Source organism: Gadus chalcogrammus, unplaced genomic scaffold (genome assembly GCF_026213295.1).
Source record: "Gadus chalcogrammus isolate NIFS_2021 unplaced genomic scaffold, NIFS_Gcha_1.0 GACHA108, whole genome shotgun sequence".
Taxonomy (NCBI): Eukaryota; Metazoa; Chordata; class Actinopteri; order Gadiformes; family Gadidae; genus Gadus; species Gadus chalcogrammus.
In genome coordinates, this window is record NW_026613543.1 from 32058 (window position 1) to 52500 (window position 20443).

General features: G+C 48.4%; 1 protein-coding gene across 1 annotated transcript in view; it reads right to left on the minus strand.

Annotated features, from left to right (window-relative positions):
• Positions 1-2523: 2523 nt before the first annotated feature.
• The window catches only part of LOC130378873 (NLR family CARD domain-containing protein 3-like), a 26820-nt gene continuing 8900 nt past the window's right edge, over positions 2524-20443 (minus strand). Inside the window, exons 3-7 of the mRNA XM_056585479.1 lie at positions 6175-8011; positions 5597-5770; positions 4577-4750; positions 4357-4403; positions 2524-3527 (exon numbers count right to left, since the gene is read on the minus strand). Of these exons, the coding sequence (XP_056441454.1) occupies positions 2977-3527; positions 4357-4403; positions 4577-4750; positions 5597-5770; positions 6175-8011 (2783 nt within the window). The 3' untranslated portion in view covers positions 2524-2976. The remainder of the gene's footprint in view (positions 3528-4356; positions 4404-4576; positions 4751-5596; positions 5771-6174; positions 8012-20443) is intronic.

The window sequence follows — 20443 nt, forward strand, 5'->3', positions numbered from 1 at the left end:
CTTCTACACACACACACACAGCATGTGTGTGTGTGTTTGTGTGTGTGTGTGCTCCCTTACCTGAAGTCGTTTCACGGCCGTTGAAGAAACAGACCATACGAATACTGCCTCCGAGGTCCGAGGCCGCCCCGATCACGGCCCGGCCCCCAGCGGGCGGCCTTCTGCCCCTGACGGGGGACACTCACCGCAGGGGAGGGCTGCTTCTTACTGGAGACTTCATCTCTGCTGCATGTAACAGTGGTCGAGTAGCGCCCAGGCTGCCTCCATCCCCGGGTCACGCATGTGTAGGATCCCTTTAGGGGGGTACGCTTTAGTGTGTGTGGGTGTGTGTGTGTGTGTGGGTCAAGAGTAGGCTTTAGTGTGTGTGTGTGTGTGTGTGTGTGTGTGTGTGTGTGTGTGTGTGTGTGTGTGTGTGTGTGTGTGTGTGTGTGTGTGTGTGTGTGTGTGTGTGTGTGTGTGTGTGTGTGTGTGTGTGTGTGAAGAGTAGGCTTTAGTGTGTGTGTGTGTGTGTGTGTGGGTCAAGAGTAGGCTTTAGTGTGTGTGTGTGTGTGTGTGTGTGTGTGTGTGTGTGTGTGTGTGTGTGTGTGTGTGTGTGTCAAGAGTAGGCTTCAGTGTGTATGTGTGCGTGTTCAAGAGTAGGCTTTAGTTTGTTTGTGTGTGTCTGTGAGAGTGTGCGTGTGTCAAGTGTGGGGAAGGACCAACCATGGATCTGTTGGGAGGAATCCAACATGGCGCTCTCGCTCTCCCACCTGGAAGGCTGGTGCTGCCCGGCACCCGACTCGTCGGTCGGTCGGTCGGTCGGTCGGTCGGTCGGTCGGTCGGTCGGTCTCTCTCTCTCTCTCTCTCTCTCTCTCTCTCTCTGATAGCGCAGTTGGTGTTGCTATTTTGACGTACCATGGCAGGTCAGACGATAAACTCGAGCAAAGTAATCAAAACCCAGCCTTCCAAAACAAAATCTCATTTTAGGGTCAATGATAACGTTGGTTAAATAATTTGGGAAAGAACAGCTGATACAGCGGTAATAAGTTATATTTAAAGCTATGCATCTGCAAATACCATACAGCAAAAACATATTTTCTTGACACTGACATCGTGCACCAGCCCATAACTATTAGGATTGATGAGTATTTCCTTGTGAGAATTAATTGTTTATCGCGAGTGAGCGTTAAAAGGAATGAATGAATGCAGGCGCGTATATAAGTGAGGTGAAATAGATGTGTTCGATTTCAGCTTATTTCTAACATGTTCGTAAAGACTGCGTCGTGTATTTCTCCGTAGTAGTAGTAATTCTTGAAGTGGAAATCAAAGCAACTTGCCAGGTTGGATCAGAGGGTTGAATAGAAGGTTTATTGGAGGATGTCATACAGCACAGGTACAGACAGGTGGGATAGTCTCAGTGTAGGAGGTGAGGAGCAGTCTCCAGACGTGCTCCTTGGCTGTCCATCCCTCTTCTTACCAAACCAAAGGGTTGGGGTCAGCATTATAGGAAAGAAAGCGTGAATAACAAAATAACAGTCTCCCTGGATAAGGTATATGGCCCTGGCTATGTCCCAGACCACAGGGTTGGTTCGTCCTTGTCGGGACATCACAAATGACAGAATGTTGGAAATAACACCTCGTACAGTAGGAGAGGCACTGGCCTGTTCCTAGACTAAGAGATGTGGACACAGAGAGACACTAAAATACACCAACATTCTACATTCCTCCCTCTTCATCATATTAAACGTAGTTTAAAGATCACCCTTTAAATTACTGGTACATTTACTGGTAAACAATTAACAATTATATAAATCAACAAAATGAAGCATAAAAGGCAATAGTAAACATAAAAAAGTATACTCATCATCCACAAGTAAACCAGGTGTAGGCTAATTAAAAAATAAAACACTCATTAGGTTACTCATGATTAAACCAAAACAGCTACCCTGAGGTGGGGCAACAAGATCGGGGCAGTCCCCGGGGGGGTCGGTTAGGGGGTGGAACACCCCCACCAAACAAGAGATATGATGAATGATTCAAGGGTGAACCAAGTGGGCTCAATGAGGAGATGATGTGTGTGTGCGGGTGCATGTGTGTGTAACGTATGCTCACCCTCGGCCCCCTCCCCCACCCCCCCCCCCCCCCCCCCCCCCCATCCACCCCCTCATGTGTGTGTGCGTGTGTGTGTGTTTGCATGTGTGATAATGTGTTATTATAGTCCGGGACCCAGACACTCAGCACCCTCTCAGCCCCGTCACCCCCCCTCCCCCTCGGAGAGAGACAGGGAGACAGAGACAGAGAGAGAGACAAACAGACAGACAGACACACAGACAAACAGACAGACAGACAGAGAGAGACTATAACTTACACAGACACTGAGGCCCCTCCCCCTCAGCACCCTGTGTGTGTGTGTGTGTGTGTGTGTGTGTGTGTGTGTGTGTGTGTGTGTGTGTGTGTGTGTGTGTGTGTGTGTGTGTGTGTTGTGGTAACCCGGTCCTCGGTCGGACCGGGTTCCACGGACAAAACTCGCTTGGCCTTCGGGTTTTAGCCATGGCAGGCATTTATTAACAATCAACTTAAATCAGACACACAATGAAGAAGACGCGGTCTCTAGGGCCTCTGTGGGCCTCTAGGCTCTCTCGCTGCCACGAGCCCTTCCTTCCTGCACCCGAGCCGTGCTGTGCTGTGCCTCCTTTTAAAATGGCTCCCGTGCTTGCGGCCAGGTGTCCCCCAATCACCCTGATTGGGGTGCCGAAAGGGCTGCTCTCCCTCGCCGGCTGGTGGGTGGGGGTGGTACACCCCGTCCTCCACGGTACCCCGGGCCCGTCCAGGCCGAGGACCACGTGGCGGGATGCCACAGTGTGTGTGTGCCTGTGTGTGTGTGTGTGTGTTTCGCGGAGGGGCGGCACTTTTTTTTTTTACTGATTCCCCCCCCCCCCCATTTTTCTACAACTGAGGGATCACAGAGGCCTCCGACACCCGCGCCCGTTTTGTTTTCTACAACCGACACAGAGACGCTGACCCCCACCCCACTACCCTCACCCCCGGGAGGAGGTCCTCCTGGGTGAAGGAGGACCAGAAGGTGTGGAGGTGTGTCAGTGTGTCTGAGTACCCTCCTCCACCTGGGGACACTCTGTAGAAGGACAGAGAGCCAGCAGGCCGGTCCAGATACACTCCTACTCTGGTGGAGCCAGCGGGGCGGAGAGGGAGGACTGTCTGTATACCGTTGTACCGGGCAAAGTAACCATCATCAGAACAATAAAGACCCCAGGACTTGTTGTTCACATCAAGCACGCTGTCATCACCCCGTCCTCTCCTTGTGATTCCTCTGTATGTCACTCCTATCTCAACAGGTCCTTCCCACTCTACCTCCCAGTAACAGCGGCCAGTCAGAGCCTCTCTACCCAACACCTGGGGCCAGGAGTCAAATCTGTCTGGGTGATCCGGATACGACTGGTCCTCTCCAACCATCGTCACCTTCCTGTTGTCCTCAGACAGAGAGAGTCGTCTGAAGGCCGTGTTGGGGTCCAGTGTGAGGTCACAGGCATCTGAGGGAGAACCAGACATGATGAGCTGCTGAACCGCTCTTCATCCTCATCATCATCATCATCATCACTAGTACTGTTCTCCTGCGCTCTGTGTACATATACATAGATATGAAAACATACATACATATACATATGTACACATAGATAGATACATACACCTCAACAATGACGTTATGAAAACATCAACAACAATATTATGAAAACATCAACAACAATATTATGAATACATCAACAACAAACATCTCTCCTTGGATCCAGGCTGCTCTTCTTCTTTTTATTCTCTTTCTTTTTGTGATCGCTCTCTCTTCTTCTTCAGTCCCCTCCCCATCAGCCCCCCCCTCCCCATCATCCCCCTCCCCATCAGCCCCCTCCCCCTCACCAACCCCCCTCATCCCCCTCCCTCTCATCCCCACCCCCCTCCCCATCAGCCCCTCCCCCTCAGCCCCGTCACCCTCCCCTTCCCCTTCCCCTCACTGCCCGGTCACACCCCTCCCCCTCCTCCCTCAGCCCCTTCACCCCCCCACCCCCACACTCCTCCCCCCTCAGCCCGGTCCCCCCCCCCCCCCCCCCCCTTACCCCTAGTCCTCACCCTCAGCCCCGTCACCCCCCCTCCCCCTCACCCCTAGTCCTCCCCCTCAGCCCCGTCACCTCCCACCCCCTCCCTCTCACCCCCCCTCAGCCAGGTCATCCCCCCTCCCCCTCCCCCCTAGTCCTCCCCCTCAGCCCCCTCCCCCTCAGCCCCCCCCCCCCTCAGCCCCCTCTCTCTCACCCCTTCACCTCCCCTTCACCGGCCCCTAACCGTGATGTGATGAATTAAACAGACACTTACACTTCTTTAGAGCTGGTTTCAGCCTCCACTCTCCACCGTGCTCCACACTGGGGGGGAATGAAAGTGAAAGCAGCATGTTGAAACATTCACCTTCATCATCTGCTGTCTCATAACGTTCTACACAACATGAGTGACAGCTTCCTCTTCAAACCGCTTCATCTAGCAGCATGAATCCTTGTAAGAGACTTTGTCCCTGAGTAGTGAGCTGTCCTCTCCATACCTGAGAGTGTCCAGTCTCCAGCGTGGATCCTCCAGTCCAGCAGAGAGCAGCGCAGCTCCAGAGTCTCCTGGGTGATTGTAGCTCAGGTCCAGCTCTCTCAGATGGGAGGGGTTGGAGCTCAGAGCTGAGGCCAGATAAGCACAGCCTTCCTGTGTGACCAGGCAGCCAGACAAGCTACACTCATACACACAGACACACAGACACACACACACACACACACACACAGACACACACACACACACACACACACACACACACACACACACACACACACACACACACACACACACACACACACACACACACACACCCACACACACACACACACACACACACACACACACACACACACACTTTATTATATTTATTCTGGTTGAGAGCAGTTCATACTAAAGTAACCATATTTATAAAGCGTATTCATTCCATTTGGAGGATAAGGAGAGAAGAGGACAAGGAGAACAGGAAGAGAAAGTGGGGCGATGACATCATTACATCAGAACTTCCCTCACTTGGATGTGCAACAGGATCTTAAACAAATGCTCCTTTCTCAATAGCTACAACTCAATGAGATACTGTTCGGTTAGAGTCAGGAGAAGTCCGCTTTGTTCGGTACGCTGAGACCGTTTCTTCAAAGGTTCTAACATTGTGTAGAACCAGGGAGAGTTTTGTCAGCAGGCAAAAGAGCAACAGAAATGCATCGGACATGAGCAGCACTACACCAAACTAATGTGAAGTTAATAAAGTCCATCTTTAATGTTCAATATGATTCACTTTACCACAGCCAGTGATGTTCTATGGTGAGGTGTACATTATATTCAGATCACAGCACGGCTAAAGCCTCATCCCCATGTCTACGCTAATGACAACTCCTCAGCTCACATCTGCTGACCAGAGTTACATAACGTATAACAAACATAACATACTAGTAGTTAACAGGTCAACCCCTAACGCTCACATCAGCGGGCCAGAGCTACATATTAAACAACCCCAAGACACAGTTTAAAGAGGATGAAAACTGACCTGAGAGTTTCCAGTGTACAATGTGGACTCCCCAGTCCAGCACAGAGCAGCTTCACTCCTGAATCCTGCAGATCATTGGTACTCAGGTCCAGCTCTCTCAGACTAGAGGAGTTGGAGCTAAGAACTGAGGCCAGAGCTTCACAGCATCTCTCTGACATATGGCAGCCATTCAGCCTGCACACACAATGAAGAGAAGAGGTTAGGAACTGTGATTAAAATGAGATACATCTTTAAGTTATTCAATAATGAAGGAATGTTATTAGTTTTACAAACATACTAAATAATTAGATGCATCAATGTTAAATAGTTGTTTAGTTGAGATTGAAAATGTCTTCTATACTCTATTGTTGAATATACTCTTATGTGTACTGTAATACATTATACGATAGTAGGACACCTACAGAGATGTTTTGTATGTTATTATAACTAGTATGTTTTAACTAGTATGTTTATTCTGTTATGAGTAAAATAGTAATACACGTTGTTATGAACCTAGAGATCTTTTTCATGTTTTTTAACCTTACATTCCACTTATATTGTATAGTGTGCATTGTATTACATGTTATTAGTGAACCTACAGAGATTTTTTGGAGGCTTTGACCACTGGCAGCAGCCTCAGAAGACCATCTTCTGAAGCAGAGTATTTCTTCAGGTCAAACACGTCCAGCCCCTCTTCTGATGTCAGTAGGATGAAGGCCAGAGCTGACAGTTGAGCAAGAGAGAGAGTTTTTTGGGGGACACTTACTGATGTCAGGTACTGTTGGATCTCCTTCACTAGAGAACGGTCGTTCAGCTCATTCAGACAGTGGAACAGATTGATGCTTCTCTCTGGAGATAGGTCTCCTTTTATCTTCTTCTTGATATAAGACACTGTTCCCTTATTGGTCTCTGAGCTACTTCCTTTCAGTCGCAGCAGACCTGTTTTAATCTGAGTGGGCAGTGATCTTTTTTTCTGTCCCAGCAGACCTCGTAGGACAATCTGATTGGTCTCCAAAGAGAGGCCCAGGAGGAAGCGGAGGAACAAGTCCAGGTGTCCGTTCTCACTCTGTAAGGCCTTGTCCACAGCACTCTGGTAGAGGAGGAGTTTATCTTTGCTGGAGGTTGAGAGGAGATTAACACCAGTATCGATGAAGGACAAAAAGACATAAAGGGCAGCCAGGAATTCCTGGATGCTCAGATGGACAAAGCAGAACACCTTGTCCTGGTACAGCCCACACTCCTCTTTAAAGATCTGGGTGAACACTCCTGAGTACACAGAGGCTGCTCTGATATCGATGTCAGACTCTGCCATATCTGCCTCGTAGAAGATCAGGTTGCCACACTCCAGCTGGTTAAAAGCAAGTTTTCCAAGAGAAACAATGATCTCCCTGCTCTCTGAACTCCAGTCTTGTTCGGTTTCAGCCCTTCCATGGTACTTCCTGTCTCCCTGTATGGACTGAACCCTCAGGAAGTGGCTGTACATCTGAGTCACGGTTTTGGGCATCTGTTCGATCTGGGATTTTTTGAAGATGTCCTCCAGAACTGAAGCAGTGATCCAACAGAAGACTGGGATGTGACACATGATGTGGAGGCTTTGGGATTTCTTGACGTGGGTGATGATTGTGCTGGCCATCGTCTCCTCTCTGAATCTCTTCCTGAAGTACTCCTCCTTCTGCTTGTCGGTGAACCCCCTCACCTCTGTCACCATGTCAACACACTCAGCAGGGATCTGATTGGCTGCCGCAGGGCGTGTGGTTATCCAAATGCGAGCGGAGGGAAGCAGGTCGCCCTTGATGAGGTTTGTCAGCAGCACGTCCACCGAGGTGGACTTTGTGACATCAGTCCAGATCGGGTTTCTCTGGAAGTCCAGAGGAAGTCGACACTCATCCAGACCATCCAAGATGAAGACAACTTGGAACCGCTCGAATCTGCAGATTCCTGCTTCTTTGGTCTCAATAAAGAGGTGATGGAGAAGTTCCACCAAGCTAAACTCTTTCCCTTTCAGTAAATTCATCTCTCTGAAAGTGAGGAGAAATGTGAACTGTATGTCCTGGTTGGTTTTGCCCTCAGCCCAGTCCAGAGTGAACTTGTGTGTTAAGACAGTTTTACCAATGCCGGCCACTCCAGTTGTCATTATCGTCCTGATTGGTTGATCGTGTCCAGGTAAGGGTTTAAAGATGTCCTCACATCTGATTGGTGTTTCTTCCTTGGCTGGTTTCCTGGAAGCTGTTTCAATCAGTCTGACCTCATGTTCCTTGTTGACCTCTCCACTGCCTCCCTCTGTGATGAAGATCTCTGTGTAGAAGTCGTTCAGATCTGTTCGCTTTCCTGCTTTAGCGATTCCCTCAAACACACACCTGAACTTCTTCTTCAAATTATACTTCATTTTATGTTGGCAATCGACAGCAGCAGATCCTAAATGAGAAAACAACAGATGACATCAGTTAGTGGATTGTGATCAGTGGAACCAGGTCAATATTTCCTGTTAAATTACCAACTTCATTATATTTAGTCGCTTCAATACTTGTGGTCGGAAAAGCTGGTTGTGGAGGACTGCATGTTACAGATTCAAAGTGTTAAGGAATAGGGCTGTGCAATAAATCAAATTTTGATTACGATTTCGATTCTTGGGTCAAACAATCTCCAAATTAAAAGTCCCATGACAGGAAAATCTCACTTTATGAGGTTTTCTAACATAAATATGAGTTCCCCTAGCCTGCCTATGGTCCCCCAGTGGCTAAAACTTGTGTTTGGTGTAAAACGAGCACTAGCTGTTCTGCTCGCCTTTGAAAAAACGGAGGCTCAAGTGCGCTGATTTGGAATGTCTGTATTTAGGACGTCACCAAGAATCTCAGCTCCTCCCCTTACTCTGCCTGGCCCGCCCAGAGACGTTGGCCCGCCAATGAGACTCGACCGTGCGAGCGCCACAGGTGTGTGTGTGAATACACACACTGTAACGCAAGTGTTTCTTGTCGGTTCTTTGACGTGTCTTGTATTTTCACAACGAGACTGTTGTGGGGGTTATCTGAGCCATGGTTGAGAAGGAATTGGGGGAAAGGAACTTTGGCTCTGACTCGCTGAAGTACATGAACTGTGACATGCCGCCGGTTGCCGCGAGGCACCATCGCCCGGCAGCGGGCAGCGGGCAGCCGGCAGCGTGCGGTTCAGTCGACTTCAGGTTGATGTGAAAGTGGAAGAACCAGAGACGTCGCAGAACCCGACAAAGTCGTTTGTGATTCATAATATCGTCTGGAAAAATGGCCAAAAGCCGCACACAGCTTTTGGCCATGATAATATGTATTATATGATATAGATATCTATGTATTATATGATATTATTTTGATATAGAGCTCCAGGACTGTAACAAGTGTTGTACACTTCCTTGTTATTTGGATAACCGTTCTGCTTTTGGTGTTATGGCGCATAACACGTCGGACTCTCGTCTCTGGTATTTCTACAACGAGACTCGTATTGGGGGTCATCTCAGCCAAGGTTGAGAATGAATTGGGGGGAAGGAACTTTGGCTTTGACTCTCTCAAGAACATGAACCACGACAAGGAGGAGAAAGGGATCGTTGCCGGGTAGCGCTTAGGCACCTCCGCCTCTGGCGGTGGTCCCTCAGCGGGTCTCAAGCTTGGGACATTCGCCGCCAACAATCCCTTTCTCCTCCATGTCGTGGTTCATGTACTTCAGGGAGTCAAAGCGAAAGTACCTTTCCCCCAATTCATTCTCAACCATGGCGGAGGTGACCCCAACTACAGTCGCAATTCAGTCCCTCCCCCAGAGCATTCAACGCGGCCCCGCGAGCTGTGTGTGTGTTGTGACCTTATTCAGAAAACAGCACGAGCGATAAAAAGGGTAAAACACTCGATAAAAAGGGTAACTCGATAAAAAGGGTAAAACACTGAAAACTATGCTTTTCGAAAACGATCGCTGCGGTTAATGTGAAAACGCTGGGTTCACGTTGTAGTGTGGACAGGTTAGACGGAAGCTTTCAGAAACGATGACGTTCGGTTGCCATGACACTGACATGACGCTGCCACAAGCTTGCACTCGAGACCGAGACGCTCATCAAAAGAATGGCAGAAGAAATGCAAATGATGATCTCTCTGTACAATGTCCTAATTTATCTCCAGATACAACTCGACATATTGGCTCAAACATATTCGTTGCTCCGAAAAGACGGCAGAAAACCGAAAGACGGCAGTTCAAACCGTACTTGAAGCGCCGTTTCTGGACAAGACCGGGTCGAAAATGATTAACCAGCTGATCAACTGTAAGTATCAACTGATCGCATGCCTGTAATCTAAACAGAGAGGCGTGGCGGAGTACCGTAACCATGACAACAACTGTGTATCAAAATAATTTCAGTGTGGAAGGTGGATGCAAAACATGCCGAAAACGATATGAAAACGATAGTGTGGACGGAGAACGTTTTCATTGCGGATGTGCGTTTTTACGTTTACCCGGGTTAGTGTGGACGGGGCCTGAGACGCAATCACAAAGACGCTTACGACGAATTGGCAAAGAAACAAAAACACAAGACCACAACCCCGACGACAGCAGGACAGGCGTCGATTACAACCGACGCCTGTCCTCCATATTTAATCTTCTAGTGTATTTATTTTATTCATTGAAAGTTTTATAGAAATTAAGAACAGCTGGATACATATTTATTTGTACATTATTTTCAATTTGAACCTTTTACATTTTTCTATTTGAACAGTTTGTGTACCGTGTAGTTTAAGAATTTTGAAAACTCAGTTACCGTGTTTATTTTTTGAAATGCCAAATAAATGCATTTTATTTTCAAACTCAAGAAGAATCATTTGAAGAATCGTGATTTCAATCTTGACCAAGAAATCGTGATTCTAATTTTTCCAAATTCAAGCAGCCCTGTGGGACTATTATTTCCACAGCAATATGATTGGTCTAATGATAGTAATAATGAAAGTGAATCAGTGTAAAGTGATTTTCTATGCTGATGCAACAAGACAGGGTTTCATCACTTCCACTGAGTTGTTCTGCTGTTGGTCTGCAGTAGAATGTTTAATGTTAATGTGGCTTCATAACTTGTGGTCGGAGAAGCTGGTCGTGACAAAGACTGCATGTTACAGATTCAAAATGTTCAGGACTTTTCGTTTTTACCACAGCGATATGATTGGTCTAATGATAATAAAATGATAGTGAATTTGTGTAAAATGAAATGCTGATGTGACAAGATAGTGCGTCTCTTCCACAGAGTTATTCTGCTGATCTGCAGTTTATGTTTAATATTAATAATAATTAATCTCCTGGAACCGTCACCTTATCGTGGTGGAGAGGTTTGCGTGTCCCTGTGAACCTGAGAGCTGTGTTGTCTGGAGCCTTGTGCTCCTGGTAGGGTCTCTCATGGCAGAGTGGTCTCAGGTGAGGGGCCAGACTAAGAATGGTTAAAAAAACTCCAATGAAGAACGAAAAAAGAGGAGATGTGACCCGGCCCGGAGGAAGCCCGGGGCCCCCGTCTGGAGCCAGGCCCAGACGGAGGGCTCGATGGCGAGCGCCTGGTGGCCGGGTTTGCCACGGAGCCCGGTCGGGCACAGCCCGAACAAACTACGTGGCACCCCCCCTCTCTTCATCCCATGGGCCCACCACCTGTGGGAAGACCCGTTGGGGTCGGGTGCGCAGCCACATGGGTGGCAGCGAAGGTCAGGGGTCTCGACGGACCAGACCCGGGCGGCAGAAGCTGGCTCTGGTGACGTGGAACGTCACCTCGCTGTGGGGAAAGGAACCGGAGCTTGTGAGGGAGGTGGAGCGCTATCATTTAGATCTGGTGGGGCTTACCTCCACGCACAGTCTCAGCTCTGGTACCGTACTCCTGGATAAGGGTTGGACTCTATTCTTCTCCGGAGTTGCCGAGGGCGTGAGGCGCCGGGCGGGTGTGGGGATACTCATAAATCCCCGGCTGAGCGCCGTTGTGTTGGAGTTTACCCCGGTAGACGAGAGGGTCGCCTCCCTGCGCCTAAGGGTTGTAGGGGGGAAAACTCTGACTGTTGTTTGTGCGTATGCACCAAACAGCAGCTCAGAGTACTCGGCCTTCTTGGAGACCCTGAATGGAGTCCTGTATGGGGCTCCAGTAGGGGACTCCGTAGTTCTGCTGGGAGACTTCAACGCCCACGTGGGCAACGATGGAGACACCTGGAGAGGCGTGGTGGGGAGGAACGGCCTCCCTGATCTAAACCCGAGCGGTCGTTTGTTATTGGACTTCTGTGCTAGTCATGGATTATCCATAACAAACACCATGTTCGAACATAAGGGTGCTCATAAGTGTACCTGGTACCAGAGTACCCTAGGCCGAAGATCGATGATCGATTTCGTGATCGTGTCATCTGATCTGAGGCCGCATGTTTTGGACACTCGGGTAAAGAGAGGGGCGGAACTGTCAACCGACCACCATCTGGTTGTGAGTTGGATCAGGGAATGGGGGAGATTTCCGGATAGACCTGGTAAGCCCAAACGAGTAGTGCGGGTGAACTGGGAACGTCTGGAGGAGGCCCCCGTCCTAGGTATCTTCAACTCACACCTCCGGCGGAGCTTTTCTGGCATTCCTGTGGAGGTTGGGGGCATTGAGCCGGAGTGGGCGGTGTTCAAAGCCTCCATTGCTGAAGCTGCGGTGGTTAGCTGTGGCCTCAGGGTCTTAGGCTCCTCAAGGGGCGGTAACCCTCGGACACCGTGGTGGACACCGGTGGTCAGGGAAGCCGTCCGACTGAAGAAGGAGGCTTTCCGGGATATGATATCCTGGAGGACTCCTGACTCGGTTGCAGGGTACCGACAGGCTCGAAGGGCTGCAGCGGCTGCCGTGTCGGAGGCTAAGCAGCGGGTGTGGGAGAAGTTCGGAGAGGCCATGGAGAAGGACTTTCGGTCGGCACCAAAGTGTTTCTGGAAGACTATCCGGCACCTCAGGAGGGGGAAACGGGGAACCATCCAAGCTGTGTACAGTAAGGATGGGGCTCTGTTGACCTCAACTGAGGAGGTCGTCGGACGTTGGAAGGAACATTTTGAGGAACTCCTGAATCCGAATAACACGCCCTCTATGTTGGAGGCAGAGCTCGAGGTTGATGGTGTTTCGTCGTCAATTTCCCTGGTGGAGGTCACTGAGGTAGTCAAACATCTCCGCAGTGGCAAAGCCCCAGGGATTGATGAGATCCAGCCAGAAATGCTAAAGGCTCTGGGTGTTGAGGGGCTGTCATGGTTGACACGCCTATTCAACATCGCGTGGGAGTCAGGTACAGTGCCAAAGGAGTGGCAAACCGGGGTGGTGGTTCCCCTGTTCAAAAAGGGGGACCAGAGAGTGTGTGCCAATTACCGGGGTATCACACTTCTCAGCCTCCCTGGTAAAGTCTACTCCAAGGTGCTGGAAAGGAGGGTTCGGCCGATCGTCGAACCTCAGATTGAAGAGGAACAATGCGGTTTTCGCCCCGGACGAGGAACTACGGACCAGCTCTTCACTCTCGCAAGGATCCTGGAGGGGGCCTGGGAGTATGCCCATCCGGTCTACATGTGTTTTGTGGATCTGGAGAAGGCGTATGACCGGGTCCCCCGGGAGAAACTGTGGGAGGTGCTGCGGGAGTATGGGGTAAGGGGGTCTATCCTCAGGGCCATCCAATCTTTGTACTCCCAAAGCGAGAGCTGTGTTCGTGTTCTCGGCAGCAAGTCAGTTTCGTTCTCAGTGGGTGCTGGTCTCCGCCAGGGCTGCGCCTTGTCACCAATCCTGTTTGTGATATACATGGACAGGATATCGAGGCGTAGTCGTGGTGGGGAGGGGTTGCAGTTCGGTGGTCTGAGGATCTCGTCACTGCTTTTTGCAGATGATGTGGTCCTCATTGGATCATCGGCCTGTGACCTTCAGCACTCACTGGATCGGCTGGCGGCCGAGTGTGAAGCGGCTGGGATGAGGATCAGCACCGCTAAATCTGAGGCCATGACTCTTAGCAGGAAACCGGTGGATTGCTTACTCCGGGTAGGAAATGAGTCCTTAGCCCAAGTGAAGGAGTTCAAGTACCTCGGGGTCTTGTTCGCGAGTGAGGGTACTATGGAGCGTGAGATTGGCCGGAGAATCGGAGCAGCAGGGGCGGTATTGCGTTCGCTTTACCGCACCGTTGTAACGAAAAGAGAGCTGAGCCGCAAGGCAAAGCTCTCGATCTACCGGTCGATCTTCGTTCCTATCCTCACCTATGGTCATGAGGGCTGGGTGATGACCGAAAGGACGAGATCGCGGGTACAAGCGGCCGAGATGAGTTTTCTCAGAAGGGTGGCTGGCGTCTCCCTTAGGGATAGGGTGAGAAGCTCAGCCATCCGTGAGGAACTCGGATTAGAGCCGCTGCTCCTTTACTTAGAAAGGAGTCAGCTGAGGTGGTTCGGGCATCTGGTAAGGATGCCCACTGGGCGCCTTCCTTGGGAGGTGTTTCAGGCACATCCAGTGGGGAGGAGACCTCGGGGAAGACCCAGGACTAGGTGGAGAGATTATATCTCAACACTGGCCTGGGAACGCCTCGGGATCCCCCCGTCAGAGCTGGTCAATGTGGCCCGGGAAAGGGAAGTCTGGGGCCCCCTGCTTGAGCTGCTCCCCCCGCGACCCGACCCCGGATAAGCGGATGACGATGAGGATGATGAGGATATCTTGTGGTTTGTGTGTGTTTGTGTTTGCATGCGTCCGTGAGTCAAATGAAGACATCTGATAAAAGTAGAAGAAAAACACTGTCACTTCATGATTGGTCAGAATTAAAACATGTGACGTGTTTTTTCAGCTGATATAGCAGAGCTGACTCCTGAGAGCAGACATATTGGAAGCTGTCAGGGAGGAACCCTGGTAACCATCTCTGAACCGGACCCTGGACTCTCTGAGGAACCTGAGGACATGCCTTTGGACCGGGAGGAGACCGGGAAGAGAAGATTTGGTAGGTGCCCTTTTGAGAGGATTTAAAATAAATAATTCAGTAAAAGAAAAGTGTTTTCAACTGCATACATTTAAAATGTACTTTTAGAAAACGTTTTTAGCCAAAGGGTCCGACCTGATGAACCAGTGACCGTATATATTTATTCTAAATAAAGATGTGTGCGTTTGAGACAAAAAGCCCACGTTAACCTAACTTGACTTGTGATTATGCCCAAGAGTAACGGACTATTGATAGGCATCTCAAGTATACGGGGAACAGAGTGCAGAGTAACTTTAGGGAGCAGAACACAAAAAAAGTTTAGTTTTCTCAAGACTTATTATTAATGGTAGTACCACGTGACATTAGAGTGACAATGGTTAATTTAATCAAGAATTATGTGTTTTAATAATGGCTTCCCATTTAACTGAAGTGATATCAGGTGTACTTATGAATTTAACATAATTCTATAAAATTTGTCATTAATATGAACATATCTTAAATTATCCCACAATACATGTCCTTGTGTTTTCTGCGTGGGCCGATGTGAAAGACCCTGGCAACACGCAGGCCACATGTTGTCCCCCCTCCATTACTGTGTGTATATACGTATGTAATTCTGTGTGCATTACTGTATAACTATGTGCACGTATATGTCAATAATGAGGGAATAATAACATGTATGCTAGAGACCAGTACTTGCTCTGCTTAAGTGTGCTCTAAACACGAGAGCCACAGTACCAGTCATCACTTACTGAGGTGTTCTCAGTAGAGGTCTTCAGGTGTTTCTTCAAGACGGGGAGGGATTCTGCAGACCGTAGGGAGTCTGGACTGTGAATGACAGCCACGCAGTATGAATATATCAGTGTGTACATTACTCTGTGTGTCCGTGTGCGTGTGCTTGAGTGCGTTCGTGAGTCTGTGGGCAGTAGAAGAAAAACATTTCCTTACACTGATGGTATCAGAGTGCAAGCTGATAATTGGTCAGAATGATCACAAGTGACGTTGTTTTTCCAGCTGGTGGAGCAAAGAAGAAGGCTAAGTCCAGACGCCGTGGAAGCCGTCAGAGAGTAACAAAGGTCACCATCTCTGAACCGGAGCCTGGACTCTCTGAGGAACCTGAGGACACGTCTTTGGACCGGGAGGAGACCAGGAAGAGAAGATTTGGTAGGTGCCCCTTTATAGAGAATTTAAAATAAATAATCCAGTCCAAAACAATGATCCAAAAAAGTATGATTTCCTCCAAATACATTTAAGGTTTTTTTAGCCGAAGTGACCGTGTGTGTGTGTGTGTGTGTGTGTGTGTGTGTGTGTGTGCGTGTGTGTGTGTGTGTGTGTGTGTGTGTGTGTGTGTGTGTGTGTGTGTGTGTGTGTGTGTGTGTGTGTGTGTGTGTGTGTGTGTGCGTGCGTGTGCGTGCGTGTGTGTGTGTGTGTCCTACTCCTGAACAGCTCTATGGTTTCACATCACTGTCATTGTGAGCATCGGACTGCTGAGTATTCTCCTCATCTCCCTGCGCTTCAGTGAGTCTAAATCCTATCCTCCTGAATAGAATTACAATACAGTAATCATATAATTGATTGTATTAATAGCAATGATAATGTTAAATATTGTTTTTGTTAGATTTAGTGATAATAATAGGGTTACCACACATACACCGCATGCACACCCATAAACACAGCATACACACACACAAACAATCCACACACACGTGCACGAACACACACGAACACGCACACACACTGCACACACGGGTGTGCTGATGCAGGCGTTTCAAGACAAGGGCAGCGCAGGACACCGCCTACACACACACCACACACACATGCACACACACACACACACACACATGCACGTGCATACACACACTGCACACACGCGGATGCAGATGTTTCAAGACAACGGCAAGATTGAGATAACAGCCCCGCCATCGACACACTCTCCCACCTGAGCCTTATGTCCATCAAAGACACTTTTTTGCAAAACGTTATTTTTCTTTAAACATTATCCACCTCCTTGAGCCTCCAGAAATGTCTTGAGATATTGAAATCCCCCCTCCCCCCTCCCCCTTTCCGACTGTTTTAGTTGTTTTATTTTTCTTATGTGTTATGTGTAGGCTATGTGTGACTGTAGGCTACTGCTGCTTGTCTTGGCCAGATCACTTGAAGAGATGTTTAATCTCAATGACGCATTCTTCTGTTAACAAAAAAAAAACATCTCTCACGTCAGGTAGCCAATCTGTAATCTTGCCTTCACAACCCCCCCCCCCTCACCCTCCCCCTCCCCCACAAGCCTGTGCTTTAGTTCACTATAGTTAAGTAGGTTGCTGCCTTAGCTGTTGTAACATGAACATTTTTCAGCTGTTTGTTATTATTATTTCCAACTAACCAATAGTAGTTGCCATGCATTTTTTTTTAGTATCAATGCACTTTGAGCCCTGAATAACAGTAAAAGCTATTGAATGATTGATTTGCATGCATAGTCTACAACACTTTCCATTAAACAAATACCCCTGTAACCCAACAGTTAGCTGAACATTATATGGTCGCATCCTTCCACTCCCTGTTTTCTCACCCTGTTTAAACAAGAAATCAACTGCATTTGTCCCAGTGTTTGTGCCATGGGAAATTAAAGGTCCCATGGCATGCTACTTCATGGATGCTTTAATATAGGTATTAGTGGGCCCCAAACACAGTATTTGAAGATGTTCCTGAAATTCAGCCGTGGTGCAGAATTACAGCCTACGGGCAGTCGCACATTGAGCTTTCCCCAAATGTGCCGTTTCTGTGTCAGTAGCTTTAATGCAAATGAGGAGGAGAGATGCGGGACAAGAAGGAGGGTGGGGGTGTGGCCCTGAGCAGCTTGAGGCCATGGTACCATGCGCTCTGCTTACAGTGGATGTTTCACAATGACGAAGCATACAACAATCAATCCCTTTCTCCTCAATGTCATGGTTCATGTACTTCAGGGAGTCAAAGCCAAAGTTCCTTTCCCCCAATTCCTTCTCAACCATGGCGGAGATAACCCCAACTACAGTCTGGTTGTGGAATTAGGGACGTCAAAGAACCGACGTTTTATGCGCCATAGCATCAAAGCAGAACAGTTATCCAAACTACAAAGCACCACACATGTGGCGCACGCATGGTCGTAGCTCATTGTCTGATTGGCAGGCCGAATTTTCTGGGCGGGCCAGTCAGAGAAAGGGGAGGTAACTTGGCCCCTTATGACGCCATATGGGGCCACATTACAAATCAGCGCCCCTTAGCTTACATTTTTTTTATAGGCGAGCAGGATACCAAGTGCTCGTTTCACACCGAACGCAAGTTTTAGCCACTGGGAGGCGATAGGCAGGCTAGGGGAACTCATATTAATGTTAGAAAACTTCATGAAGTGAGATTTTCATGCCATGGGACCTTTAAGCAATAAAATACACTCTCCTTCTCCAGTATCGTTCGCGACACCCTTCTTCTGCGTCTTTTCTTAAATGTGTCTCTAACTCATGCTCTAATCTTTCATTGATCGATTCTTCGGATGTTGTGAATGCAACGGAATATATGATGCATCGTTGCAGTAACATTTAAGATGATGGCGATGAGTTCTGACCGTTCTGCCTCCGTGCTGTCTTCGTTCAAACCAAAACAAACTACAGTGTCAGCGGCCGCACTTATCCCGCCTCTTGCGAACTTCGACCATGCGTCCAATCCCGCCCTTTGCAAGCCCACCCCCCTAGATTCTGCTGATGTCTGAACGACATCGATGTCCGCAGATAAAGCATCAAGTGTGAAAAACCCTCAGGGTCGAATCTTCTGATATACAAATACGGCAAACTTAAAAATATTATGCTTGCTTCATGGAGTTAGGAGAAAATTATTATGCTTGCTTCGTTACGTTATAGGTGAACCAATATATTATACGTTGTAACATTATAGGCAATTATTATTTTTTTTATTTAATTATATTACATTATGCGCTCAGAAATTAAATACAATATCGACCGGGGTTTCCATATTATAGCTATGGGTTTAAAAACTACTAGAGGTTGAGCGCAGGCAACGCACACACGGACACTCTAGTCTTACTTCTATATAATAGCAGGCCTGTCGCGCCAGTTACTCAAGTTGGTCAGTGTGCACGTGCCAAGCAGCCTGCAGCTCTCACACACACACAGCACACGCAAACGCATACATACACCGCAAGCACGCACATACACACCGCATCCACACACACCGAACAAACACACCACACACATACGCAGCTGTGCACAAACATACACGGAATCACACACACACGCATGCACACACACCACTAGCCAATACAAAGGCAGCGACACAGTCGCCCAGGTAAGAGGTTATGTTTTAACCGTAACGGCTCCGCCATCGACACACGCGCAGGTAAGAACACACACGCACGCGCACACACCGCAGCGACACTCGCCCAGGTAACACGTTATGTTTTCAAACATAACAGCTCCGTCATCGACACACGCGCCCAGGTAAGACCACACACGCACACACCGCGACTCGCCCAGGTTAGACGTTATGTTTTTAAACATCTTACTGCTATAGAATAGCAGGCCTGTCGCACAGGTGAAGGTGCGTCCACACCAAACGTGAAGGGGCGACATGACTCCATACAAATTCAACGTAGAGACTCGATCAAAGGCCCGGCCTTTGATCGAGCCTTTGTGTTCTTTTTGTCTCATTGCTTTATTGGGCTAATCTGAGGAGAAATCTATGCCATAAACAGAAATATTATAGGCCTTTATTACACGGGTCTTCTCAATGCCGTGGACGCTCCATTCACTTGCATGGGTAGTAGTCCGGTAACTTGTCAACCCCAGCGGTAGTCCATTTCACTGCTGATCAACACTACGAATGCTGGTAACGAATAAATTGTGAAAAGACACACCATGTGAAGTTATTTTCCAAATAAGATTTGAAAAACTTTGGAAGTTTATTTACAACACTATTTACATGGTTTCGGAGTAGTACACTTTGACATTGGAATACAGTTCAGCGAGAAAGGCGACGAAGAATAAGAAGGGGGCGTTCCAGTCTGCGTGAACGGGAACCCCCACCACACGAGAACGCCCATTTGTGTCTGCAGTGGGATGATATTGAAATATTTGAACTTCACTGCGACATTCGTGTGATGACAGCCAATCAGCATTCAACGGCTACTGAGTGACATAACGTAAAAGCCAATCAGCTTTCAACAGCGTGGCCACTGAGGGACGTAACGTAACAGCCAATCAGCGTTCAACAGCGTGGCCACTGAGTGACGTAACGTAACAGCCAATCAGCTTTCAACCGGCCAACCGTTCCCTGCAGTGCCGTGCGGGTGAACCGCAGCATGGAGGAGAAGGGATTGTTGCCGTTTGCACTCCCGGAGCTCTATCTATAATAGTTTATAATATGATATAAATGTAATATATAATATTACGGCCAGAAGCTGTGTGAGCCTCCGGACGGCCGTAGCGCGTCGGGATTGGGCTTCGAGGGGTTTGTTTACTGGCGTTGCTATGGTTACCGGTCTAGTGTTTTCCAACGGTTTATTAGCGGTGGTATCTAATAAATCGCGGTCTAATCAATACTTCATTCACTGACTCTTCCGTGGTCATTACGATATTATGAATCGACTGCGTCTGGTTCTCCGCCATCCCTCCCTCTTCCACAACAGGTAAAGACATGCTACGGTGGTTATCTCGGCCGTGGTTGACAATGAATTGGCATGAAGCTCCGTTGGCGGGCAAAAAATGCTTGCTTCATAACGCAGAGAGGAAATTATTATGCTTGCTTCATTACGTACTAGCTGAACCTAAATGTTATACGTTGTAACATTATAGGCAAAGTGTTATTATATTATGTGCTCAGAAATGTGTTACATTATCGACTGGGGTTTCCACATTATAGCTATGGGTTTAATTACAACTAGAGGCTGAGCGTGCAATGCGCGCGCTCA